At 30.0% G+C, this 13,441-nt stretch overlaps 1 protein-coding gene across 1 annotated transcript; it reads right to left on the reverse strand.

The window, feature by feature from the left end:
- Positions 1-1,797: 1,797 nt before the first annotated feature.
- Positions 1,798-3,733, reverse strand: LOC111020173 (tetrahydroberberine oxidase). The gene has a single exon (XM_022296750.2). The coding sequence runs from the start codon at positions 3,560-3,562 to the stop codon at positions 1,943-1,945; it is 1,620 nt and encodes a 539-aa protein (XP_022152442.1). The 5' UTR covers positions 3,563-3,733; the 3' UTR covers positions 1,798-1,942.
- Between the last annotated feature and the right edge of the window lie 9,708 nt (positions 3,734-13,441).

A 13,441-nucleotide genomic window follows, 5' to 3' on the forward strand; every position in this document is an offset into this window, starting at 1 on the left:
TTTGTAATCATTACGTACCCTACAATAAATTCTTTTACTATATATTATATATAAAATGGATACTACTCAAGTGGGTTTTATTAAAATTGATTATTAAACTACTACTTTTCACCACGAATATCTCGGTTCTCAAAAAGAATAATAAAAATCTACATAAATTATATCTATTTTACTAAAAAAAAAAACTTTTTTTTAAGTACAATAAGTGGAGTGAAAGATTGTAACCCATGAATTTTTTTTCAAAGAGATGTATCAACTATCGAGATAAACTTAGCTGAAAATTTATTATTTACTAGTATAAATAGTTAGTTTTAAAAAATATATAATATTTTATACATAATTTAGTAAAATAGTGAATAAAATATATCAATTTATTTTAGAAAATGAAACAGGGACGAGGCATGGTAGAAAATATATTTTCGTACTTGGAGACTCTACGTAATTTTTGTCATCGCTAATATAGTAACATGAAAATAAAAATTTAGAGAGATAAGAAGAAACGTGTGTGTATATATATATATGTATATTTTCGAACAAAAGTTAGAGATTGGAATATCTTCCCATATTAAATTCATGGTTCTAAATATTCGTCGATACGTCGACATTTCCATCAACATATCCATATTTTCATGGGTTCGTCATCGACATGAGAGGTGAATCGATATTTCCATCATAGTACAAGAAAATCAACATAATATGAAAAATATCAATACAATGTCACTAATTAATATATATATATTAATTATTTGTAACTAATTTAGAAATGGGAAAATGTTTATTTGTTAATTAAAATGTTTTTTTACGATTTTTTAATTTTTCTAGCTTTTACAATCCATCGACATCGACAGTTTATCGATTTTCGATATTTCTATGAAATTGAGACCTCGACATTTCCAGTAACATCGACGTTTAAAATACTGGTTAAATTCAAATAGAAGAAAAAACAAAAGAAAACAAAATTTTAAATTAATATGTGTAGTTCGTACTTTGTACTTTACATCACCAAAAGTTAAGAGATGACAAGTTTACACCCATTTTGAAGGAGACACGTATCAGTACGATTCGTACATGTCATCACTTTAGAAATGAAGTGACCATACGGAGAATTAGAGACAAAAGACAGAAGAACAAAGGCAGCCCAAACAATGCAAAAAATTTTTTAAAAGAGTTCATGGCTGTATTATGCTTTGAAAGCTCTCACTATATTATATTATATATTGGTATTTTGGGAGGGAAAAACAAAAACAGAAATAATGCAAAAACTTCAACCCCGTCATTGAAGATTTTTTTTCTTATTTATTTTCTAAAATTGATGTCGTGTGACTTATACTGCTGATCATATAATGGAGTTCGTTACTTGAGTTGAGCAACACTATGACCTTTCATCGTCATTGAAGATTTTTTTCTTATTTATTTTCTAAAATCGATGTCGTGTGACTTATGCTGCTAGATCATATAATGGAGCTCGTTGCTTGAGTTGAACAATACTATGACCGAGGTCCAACAAGTTGAAATCAATATTAAATTGGGAGGAAATTACAATATATAAGTTCGGATGCAGGATCTACAACCTTGATAACAAATCAATATCTATGTCATTAAACATGAGGTTGTATATATATGTGAGGAAATATAAGCATGTATATAATTCAGTAGTTAATAATTTAATGTATCTCTATTCTGTAAGAGATGTTAAAGATTCTATCATATTTGTGAATTTCATAGAAAAAGACTACTAAAATAAAACAAGTTTAGATGGAAAAAATCCAAGTTAAACAAAATTAATATAAAAAAAAGTTCAAGAACCAAACTAGGAAATATTTATTTAATGCAAAAATAGCAAATTTTCTAAGGCATAAACTAAAAACCAAAGTATAAAAGCCCATCGTTCTGATCTCAGTATACATCCATTTAACGGGTCGGGCTTTCATCTAAGCATATCTTAAGACATCTCATGTCCTTCCTTCTTCCACCATGTTAAAAAAGAAGGAATGCTTTGCTCGTTCCTAAAGAAATTAGTAGGATCAACCTTAATTTTTACTCTCACCAACCTCTTAAAATTACCTTTGAAGTATTTAAGTCCCCATACGCTTGCTTTTTCATAGCTGGTGCACCCATTTTTGTTGTTCATTCCGATGTCTAGGTCTCGATAATTGAGATACGTAGCCCTCGGATTCTTTGAAACGAAAGGAGTCAAGTAATTGTAAAACTTACGGATCCAACCTATATGTCTTTGTTCAGCATCTCCACTATAAGCCACAGTATAATGAATCTTGTAAATATTTCCAGCTCTATGCGGAAAGGGAATCTCTGATTCAGAAATCTCATCCATTCTTCCACCGTAAGGGATGAGATCCAGTTGTGCAAAATCAAGATCTTTTTCATTTAACAATTCCCATATACCCTCGAGTCCAGCTTTGGGGATTGGCTCATTTACATAGTCACATTTTCCTTTGTAGGTGCCTTTGAGAGCCAAACTCCTGTCGAGAAGAGCACTTGCTTGTCCTTTAGGCAATTTGGCAAAATAGATAATGGATTCAATCCAACTCATTTCTATACCATCTTCTTTCCTCAATCCTAGTTCAGGGAAAGTATTTTGCATGATGGGAAGAAGTTCTTCGACCTTTCCAAGGAAGAAGCCTTTGAAAGCTGCTTGCAATACTATTCTTTTACCATTTTGATGATTGTTTTTGTTTGTGGCATTTAATATGATCCTGATGATAAGTCTGTCATCTTGTTTGTTAGCCACGTATTGCCATTGGTGGACTAGATCGGTGGCATTTTGTTCCAAGTTTCTTGTGATTTTGAAAATAGTCACCATTGGTGGAACTGAGACAAGCTTTACTTTCCATGAAAGAATAATTCCAAAACTTGCTCCTCCTCCTCTAATGGCCCAAAACAAATCCTCCCCCATCGATTCTCTATCATGGAGCTTACCATTGACATCAATGAAGTAAGCGTCAATCACATTATCGGCAGCAAGGCCAAATTTTCGTATCAATGAACCATAACCACCACCGCTAAAGTGCCCACCAACGCCAACTGTCGAGGAAAGCCCAGCTGGAAACGCTAGAGTTTTGCTTTTTTCTGCAATTCTGTAGTAAAGTTCGCCAATGGTGGCTCCAGATTCCACCCATGCTACTCTTTTTTCCACATCAACGTCAATCGACCGAAGGTTTATCATATCAACGACGACAAAAGGAACATCGGAGACATAGGAAAGACCCTCGTAGTCATGGCCACCACTTCGTATTCGTATCTGGAAGCCGTTCTTTTTTGCACAAATGATGGATGCTTGAATGTGGGAAGCTTGCAACGGCGTCACGATTACTTGAGGCTTTGAAGTTTTGCCACCCAAGAATCTTAGATTCTGAATCGAGAAGTTCAAAACTGAAAAATATAAAGGATCGGTTGGAGTGTAAATAATCTTTGAAATTGAAGAGTCGTTGGGAAAATGAAAAGAAAGACAATGAAGAAAATCTTCGTGGTTGTAAGCAGAAGCTACCCATGAAAAGGACAAGACAACAAAAATATAAGCTAAGGAGGAAATTGGAGACTTCATGTTTGGTTTTTGTGTTTTGGCAATGGATGAAAGCTTGTATTTATAGTGTGAAAGAGGCAGGTCTCCTTGTTTTGGGCATAGAGAGAGACATTTTGAAGGGCTTTGGGGCTGAAACTTTTCTGGGTTCTTGAGGTTTGGGATGAGAATGGCGTATGAATTTAAAAAATGATGTGTAAACAATTATTAAAATATATATATATATATACATATATTTAATTTGAGATTTTGTAAGTTTCACGTGATTGAAGAGTGTTGTGTCCTCTCTGTCTCCCCTCACGTGATTTATTTAAAATATTATCTACCATAACAACGTAATACAAACCTAAGATATTCCAAGAGTGAGACAAAATTTTCCTCTCTCCAATACAAAATTTTAATTAAATATTTTAGTTTATTTTTTTTCGAGGAAAATTAAATATTTTAGTTTGTTCAACGTGATTCATTTTTGTACTCAAGAAAAAAAGATTCATTTTATTTAATTTCTCTCCCTCTCCCTCTCCCTCATGTGATTCACGAGAGTGGAAGGATCGTTCTATTAAAAAAATATATATTAATAATCGATGAATGACACTACTTCGATCCACAGATGAGTTACATTTTAAAAATTGACCCTACCAAATATATACGTATCAATTGATCAACTGACATTGATTTAGTTAGACCTGTTCATAATATTTTTGTTTCCTGTTTTTGAAAAACAGACGTCCAAACATGTTTGGTAACATTTTTAGTTTTCTGTTTTTAAAAAGTTAGAAAATTGAAAATAAGAGGAAAAATTCTAGGTAGGGTAGAGATAACAATGATGTAGTTGCGATTGAAGATGTCTTACCCATTCTCATGCTTTTGAAAATTTTTAATCCCTATTTCCAGCTCCTTCTTTGGTCTTAGAGATATTCTCCAGAAAAATTATTGGTTTTATAATTGTTTTTAATTATTTTAGAATTTAAAAAATAGAAAAGTGTAATAAATATATATTAATAAGAAATTTAAAAATTGAATTGGGAACGAGGTCGGGGTTGGGACGTGCATTTCCTATTTTTGGGGTCCGACTCTACGGAAATTTTTGTCATCCTTGATATAAAAACATGAAAATACAAATTTAGATGGAAGTAAATAAACTTTTGGAAGATAAATTTTGGAAAGATAAATAAAAAGATTTTTAAAAAAATTATTCAAAGAAAAGTTAAAAACAAAAAGAGAAACATTTTAAAGAAAAAAAGTAAAATAGAGACGAAAAGATATGTAAAGAAAAAAAAAGAAATTAAAAAGAAAGAGAAAAATTATACTCTCGATAAATAAAAGTTACAGAGAAAGAGAAAGAAAATTGAACGAGAAAAGAATATATAATTTTTAGAATAAAACATAGATTAAGAAGAGAAAGAAAAGTTATGAAATAAAGTTATGAAATTTTAGAGGAAAAAAAGTATAAAAAAATATTAAATTTTTAGAGAGAAATTAAACTCAATTGTTAAAAGTAATAAAAATGAAAAATGAAAAATTTAGAGAGATAAATAATAATAAAAATTCAAAATATGAAAATTTTACAAAGAAAAAATTTTGTATAGAGAAAATTAGAAAGAAAAAAATTTAATTAATTAGTAAAAGAAATTTTTTTAGAGATAAATATGAGGAAAAAAAGTTGAATATCACCAGAAAAAATCAGATTTGGAAAACATAAATCTATTTTTGAAAACTATTTTTTTTAATTTACAAAAAATTTCAAAATAATTATTGAAAAAAAATAGAAAATTGAATTAGTTATTAAAAGAAATTTAATAAAAACTAAAAACCAAAAACCAAAATTTAAAAACAAAATAGTGATTAGACGGACCTTTATTTTTCGTATTTATTTGTTCATCCCTATTGTACATCTTGACTTGTGCTAAAAAGATTTGAGCTATTTTGACCACATTTCATCGAAGTTATTAAAAGTTTTTTAAAAAAATGATATATTTATCAAAAACTGTTATAAACTTTTGAGAAATATATTGTATTTTATCAAAAGTAATTAAAAAATATTTTTAAACTATTCACATTTTTTTATTTTATCAAAGATTATTGAAAACATTTGAGAAAAATTTACATTTATCATCAAATATTACAATACTCTGAAATATATTCTATCTTTTATCTTTGATCAAAAGTTATCTTTTTTATTTATTTTTATTTTTTTAAAAGAAATCGAAACCATTTAATTTAATAAAAAAGGTATATGATAAACATTAAAATAAAATAAAAAAAACAAAAAGGAGGCTAGAGAAAAGCATTCTAATTGATAGAAATGGTAGAGATATCGTACTTACAAAAGAGGTTTGACTTAGATGACCATGAAAGGTTAAAATTTTACCGCCCCTTTGATAACAATTTTTTTAATTTTTTGTTTTTGGTTTTTCTGTTTTCTGTTTTTTTAAAAAAAACCATATATATTTGATAACTATTTTTTATTATTTGTTTTTTAAAAAAAAAACAAAACATGTTTGATAACAATTTTTAGTTTTCTGTTTTAAAACATTTAGAAAATTGGAAATATATATTAGATTGAAAATTCTATCTGGAGTATAGATGACAATAATGTAGGAGGGTGGGAGTCAAAGTACACTCTTCCACTCTTCCATTCTGCTCATGAAAATTTTTAGTTCACCATCTCCACCTCGCTCTTTGGTGTGGGATTCAAGAACTAGGTTAAAAGAATCTTTATTTGGGGATGGGGATAATCAATGGAAAAATTACTGGTTTTGTAATTAATTTTAATTATTTTATAATTAGAAAGTGTGATAAATATTTATTAATTGGTTTTATAATTATTATTTACTATTATAAATAATTTGTCTTAAAAAATATTTCATATTTTATAGACAATTTAGTAAATAAGTTAATAAAATATATATTAATTATTAAAAAAAATGGAATCGGGGACGAGTTTGATACATGCATTCCTATTCTTGGAGCACAAACCCGACTTTAAGGAAATTTTTATCATCCCTAATGTAGAGACACAAAAATATAACTTTAGACATTTTTAAAGAGAAGTTTTAAAGAGATAAAGAAAGAGATTTAGAAAAAGAAAATTAGTGAAAGAAAATTTAAAGACAAAAATAGACAAATTTTAGAGAAAAAAATAAAGTTGAGAGGAAAATATACCTTAAAGAAAAAAAAAGAAATTAGAAAGAAAAAGAAAAAGAAAAATTATAGTGATAAAAAATGTAAAAATAAAAAGAAGATTCGAAATGTATTTTTTTAGAGAAAATTAAATAAATAAAAAGATAAATAAAAATTATAGTGAAAAATCATTGAACAAGAAAATAATATATAACTTTCAGGGGGAAGTTTTAAAAAATAAAATTGTAAAGATAGAAAAATTCGAGAAAATATTAAATTTTCAGAGAGAGAAATGAGAGTGATATGTTAGAAAAAAAATATATATATAAAGATGAAAAATGTTGGAGAGATAAAAATAATCAATATTTAAAATATGAAAATCTGAGAGAGAAAAACAAATTTTGTAGATAGAAATTTAGGAAGAAGAAAATTTTAGAGTAAGAAAGAAATTTGTTAAAGATAAATATGAGAAAGAAAATAAAAAGTTCAAGTATTACAAGAAAAAATTAGATTTTGAAAAATAGACACAAGTTTTTGAAAACTACTTTTTTTTATTTAAATAGAATTTCAAAATTGTTTTTAAAAAACCAAAAACAGTAAATTGAATTGGTTACCACAAAGATTTGTAGCAAAAACTACTAACCGCCAGTGTACGGGGTAAGTCAATACCAATATCGTCATTAGGATTAGATTTCTAGATCACTCAATTACTACTAATAATTTTGTCCAATTTATTTAGAAAATCAAATTGGAATATTGTAATATGATAAAGACAAATAAACATAAACTATTAAATAATGTAAATTCAATGAGAAGACGATCTTAGGGAATAAATTTCACCGATTGAATCTATGAGCTAGTTATTTAATTAATTAAGATTGAATAGATTATCAATTCTATAGGTTAAGAACTCTCAAATCTCAACTGTCTCTCCCAACGCAAGCCAAGTCTCCCTACTAAATGAAGAAACCAATATTCCTATCTAATTTTGTGACAAGTAAAAGCTTTAATAATTCTAAATCACTCGATCTTAAAACCCCTTCAGTTATGAATCTTTGTTCTCAACTCTTAACCACCTCTCCGAGCATAAGATTGTAAGTCTAAGACTAATTCGTGACCAGTAGATTAAAGGTATGAAGTAAAGAGAAACATAAATAGAATAAACAAATGCATTCAATCAAGAAAATCAAACAATCAATCTATAAACGTCAATGGCTACATCAATCCATAAGACAAGGGAATTTAGCTACTTCATGTTCATAAAAGGATGTTAATCCCGCAGTGGAAACAACGATCTTGTTCTTAAATTTTCAGGAACAAAAATCACAATTCAAAAATGGAAAAGCAAAGAAAAAGACAACTCACTTTTTGAAGAACTGTTCTTCGAGGAGTTGCCAACGAACACCACCACCGATCTTCCCGCTATCCTCTGGGAATGACGATCTTGCTTGTGGGAGCTTTGATTTGAAAACTCAGAGAGAATTGAGAGAGAGAGATTAAGAGAAAAAAGCCTTGGAGTTTCTTGGAATCAACGTTCTGTTTTTGCATTACACTTTTGCAAAAACTAAAAACAAACATGACGTGGGGAGTTACCCCACGTCACATAACTCCCGACTACCCTGTAGTTTTGCAGGGATGTTTTATTTTATTTATTATTAATAAAATTAATATTAATAAATAATAATAAAATTAATATATATATATATATAAACTAAATAAATAATTAACCCTTAATTATTCATTATCAAAATAAGCATATTCTAAAAACATTTTTCTCACATAACCTATAGTTGTAGTGTACATCTTATACACATTATTTTTAACCTATAGTTTTAATATGAATCATATTCATAGTAATTTTATTTGAATCTCATTCAAATAATTTCTCTCATAATATATAGTTTTAATTAGTATTAACTATATATATTATAATTTATCAACATACATATCTAATCTCTAAAGCAATTTGAACATTTCAAAATTTTCCAAAAACTTGATCTTCATTTTACCCGTTGTGAACTAGCAAGGGAACCTAATGGACCTATAGATCAGAAGCTCAAACGATACAAGATTAATCGGTCAAACTCATTAATCGAGTTAATCAACATTCGTTAACTACAGGTCACTCCACTAAAGACACGTGGCTGCACTCTTCTCACTGCAGAATGTTTTCATATCCACGGATATACGACCATTAATGGCAAGGCAATCATTCACGAATGCTTGTAACTCGAGCTTGGTCAAATTACCGTTTTACCCCTGAGTTACATCTTACTCCTTAAATACTACTGCTCCTCCAATGAACAACCCGATTATTGTTCAACCAATAATAGAAAGTCCCTCTCTGGCCAGTGAGAGGGTGGGGCTCGTTGTTCAAGTCCTAGAGTCAGCATTTAAGAGAACACTCATCTACTCTCCGAAAGTCGGGGATGAATGAATTCCATCTCGTGAAATTATCTTTCCAGCTCCTCACTCTGTCTTGTCCCTAAAATGGTAGGAATATTGAGTCAGCGACTCGGGCCACTCTCACCCATACAGATCAAAGGACGAGCCCTCACGGGTAGGAGTCCATAACTCACTCAGGATTGAGAATGAGTTGTCTAGTCATCCTATGAAATAGTAAATTTGTTAGTCCCGGCATTACATCTAAAGATCGGCTATTTCGTGGTCCGATCTTATACAAACTTATTGTATAGGATACCCCCACTCGCATGTCACACGAACAACCTGGATCGGGTGGTCTGTAACATTTACAAAGTGAGCCGTATTCATAGTGTTGCTAGGACAAGGTACCCAACTTTATCCATATACTATAGACTCTTTAGGTTATTCCCGGAACATTATCCACTTGTATATCGATGGTATATCAAATATATACCCAGTATATATACTGTTCCAGTTACATTATAATAACCTTGGATGTTTAGTTTTTTGATTTAGACAATGCAATGCTATGAATTCAACAACAAATTGATTGAATAAAACTTTATTTAATATACATTTGTTTTTACATAAATACAAACTACGAGTTTAGGGCAACACACCCAACAGTTCATAATCTAACTAGCAAAATAAAATAAAAGAAATAGAAAGTGAATCTGTTGTGTTGATTGATCATCCCGACTCAATCTCCACGATCGATCTTCAAATAATCCAGCTTCTTCCTCGAAGTATTCTGCAATTTTCCCTCCCCGAATTCCCCCTTCAATTGATCACAAATAAAACAATGAAATGGGTATAGTAACAAGAGTGATGAGAATTATTCTTTATTCTCATTCAATAATCAAAGGTTAACAAACTCCCAATATATAGTAGGGTATGGGATGGACGTGAATATGTGAAATTAGTCTAACTATATAAGTAAAAATTATGTAGAATCAAAACTATTTAAGTTACAAACAACTAACTAATAGAATCAACTCTATTTAAGTTACAAACAAGTAACTAATCTTCAACAAATTACATGTAATCGATTCAGCTACGAATCACCTTTAATGAGCTGCCTTAATACCCCCTTCAAGTGATGTGTTGTAGGATCACAAACATTGAGCTTGGAACAAAGAGGCAGAAAATATTTTGCAGATAAAGGCTTGGTAAATATATCAGCTATCTGTTCAGTAGAGGGTAGATGAAAGACATCAAGCTTCTTTTGAAGAACAAGGTCACGTACGAAATAGATGTTGAGTTCCACATGTTTTGTGCGTGAGTGAAGAATGGGAAAACCCTTACTCAGACAAACGAAGAAGGAAGTTCTACTTTAGAATCAAATCCAGCGTACAATATTTGGATATGACAAAATAAGCTGCTATCATCTTGGATCCTAGGATCAATGACAGAGGATATTCTTGCCCAAATGATTGGGTCTTCTTCAACACGAGAAATATGGAAATCGTTCGAACAAACTTCTGCGACTTTAAATACAGCCAAAATTATGCAAATTAAAGGAGAACTTCAAAATCTCAAGAAAGGAGGTACAAGTATCAAATATTATGTTGTCAAATTAAAGAATCTAGTTAATTCATTCAATGTAGTAGGATGTAAGGCCAGTTTACAAGAACATATAATCTTTATTTTATCTGGATTAGGAACTGATTACGATCCCATAGTCATGGTAATAACATATAGTCTTTATTTCATCTAGATTAGGAACTGATTACGATCTCATAGTCTTGATAATCTCTGCAAGAACCAAGACAAAACCCTAGAAGAAATATATGCTTTCTTATGTCTCATGAAAGTAGATTGGAAAGAAACACATCGATTAATTTAGATGGTACACTGCTAATCTTACATTCCAAAATCAAGAAAAGAAATCAATGGAAGATAATCAGAAAAACAGCACATATGAGCATTACTTTTGAGGAAACAAAAACAGTGGCGGTAGATTCAATCAAGGAGGAAAATCTTGGAACAACAATAATAGAGTACAATGTAAGATATGTGGGAAGTTCGGGCATACCGCTCATAGATGTTATTTCCGTTTTGAAAGTCAGCAACGAAATGGTTTGCAACAATCCCATAACAACCAGAATTCTCAAATCAGCTATCAGAATCACTTTCATGGACAGAACTCAACTCCTCATTCACAGATGCAAGATATGATGCTAAACCCTAACCCAAATTTGGACAGCTGCTGGTATCCATATTCTAGTTCAACAAATCACATTACAAACTCATTTTATAACTTCACCCTTGGAAGTGAGTATTCAGGTGGCAGTGAGATTCAGGTAAGGAATGAAACAGGTTTAAATATCCTTCATACTGGCCAAACTTTTCTTACTCCTACTCGATCATCTATAACAAATTTTGATCCTTCTTTATCTCAAAGTTTTTCAAATGCAGAATCTTTTACCTGTTACCTGTTCCCCATATGACCAAAAATCTCCTTAGTGTAAGTCAATTTGCAAAAGATAATAATGTTTTTTTCTAGTTTCATCATTCTTCTTGTTTTGTGAAGGATCAAATTATGGGGAAATTCTTATCCAAGGACATCTTCATGAAGGACTCTATCGATTCAATTTAGTGAAGGCACACCCCGTGCAAGATCTCTCCAAACCTGTTCATGCTGCTCTTGTTACAACAATTTCCTCTACTTCAGAAAATTGTTTGACTAAGTCTATTACTTCTCAATCCTTACATTCTCCATATCAATCATCTCTATCTAATGCAACCTTGTGGCATAATAGATTAGGCCACTCATCTCCTATTATTGTTTCTCGAATTGAAAAGAATGTAATGTTTCTGTATCATCAAATAAATTGCATCAACTTTGTTCGTCTTGTGCACTTGGCAAAATTCATAAATTCCCATTTACTTCATCCCGACTAGATATACAACACCATCACAATTCATAGAGTCGGATCTATGGGAAACTATGTTACCACTTCTAGAAATGGTTTTAAATGCTATATGGGTTTTGTAGATGCATTTTCTAGATATACTTGGATATATTTTTTACATTCTAAATTTGAAACTCTGATACCAGAGTAAAACAATGAAATGAGTATAGTAACAAGAGAATTATTCTTTATTTTCATTCAATAATCAAAGATTAACAAACTCCCAATATATAGTAGGGTATGGGATGGAGGTGAATATGTGATACAAGAAACTAACTCTAAGTATATAGAGCAACTAACTCTAACCCACGTGGAATATAATATGTATTTGCTCGTTTGACATGCGATTTATATATGTCATGTATTGTTGGGAAGAAACAGCAAATGACGATCGAATATTTCTTGAATGTATTAGAGATCCTGCTAATAAATTTCTGATACCCACAAGAGGTATGTGTATTTATGTATCTAAATAATAAACATGATCATTGAAGAAGAAAACATGGGACATGAAGGAGACCTTTCACAAACACCTATTCAGAAAGATGTGAGTAATTATTAGTAAACATTAAGAGTAAATGTAGTGTTATATGAATATCAATGATGGTGGATTTGTTCATTTTTTGACATGTTTATATATGTGAATATTTATCTCTTGTCAATTAGAGCAAGTACAAGAATGTTAGATATTCATGTTAGTTAAAATAATATTAGAAAATAATTTTCTATACATATTATTTAAAACAAAACATACAATAAAAATGGTCATTAAACAACTATTTGATTTGTGGATTTTGGTATTTTGAAAATGGAACTAAAAAAATGTTTATCAAACATGTTTTGGTTTTATGTTTTTTAAAAACAAAAACCAAAAACCAATTATCAAACTAGTTTTTGTTTTTTAAAAAACAAAAATAAAACAAAAATAAAAATAAAAACCAAATCATCGTTATCAAATGAGTCTAAACAACTCTCTTTCTGAAAAATTAAAAACCAAAAAACCAAAAACAGAAAAGAAAATCAACCTCTGTTGATATGCTCCCAAATTTGGAGGTATGATGGTAGGGAATCTGCAAAAGTTTGTTGTTCGTCTCCGTCCATATAAACCAGAGTATGGAACCCACGAATCGGCAAAAAAATGTCCGGGAAAGTTTCAACTTTAATAAAAAAACATTTCTAAAAAGTAAAATAATTATAAAAAAAAAAGTATCTTTTTATCAAAGGTAGATATTTTACCTTTATTAAAAATATCAGTCTTTTTTCTAAAGTTATTAAAAGCTTCCAAAAAGATATGTCAAAGTTATTAAAAAAAGATATTTAAAAATATCCGCTTTAATTTTTTTTAGTACTGGGGTGGGAGATCGAACTCACAGTCTCACCTCTTCGTTGGAGATATATAATATTTTATAGAAGGTTATAGAAAACTTAATAAAAATATTTA

Source organism: Momordica charantia (assembly GCF_013281855.1).
Source record: "Momordica charantia cultivar OHB3-1 chromosome 3 unlocalized genomic scaffold, Mcharantia_2.0 BLBB01000003.1, whole genome shotgun sequence".
In the NCBI taxonomy this organism is placed as follows: domain Eukaryota; kingdom Viridiplantae; phylum Streptophyta; class Magnoliopsida; order Cucurbitales; family Cucurbitaceae; genus Momordica; species Momordica charantia.

Excerpts from the sequence above, each read along its gene's own strand:
- LOC111020173 (XM_022296750.2), bottom strand. The coding sequence starts at position 3,562 with ATGAAGTCTCCAATTTCCTCCTTAGCTTATATTTTTGTTGTCTTGTCC.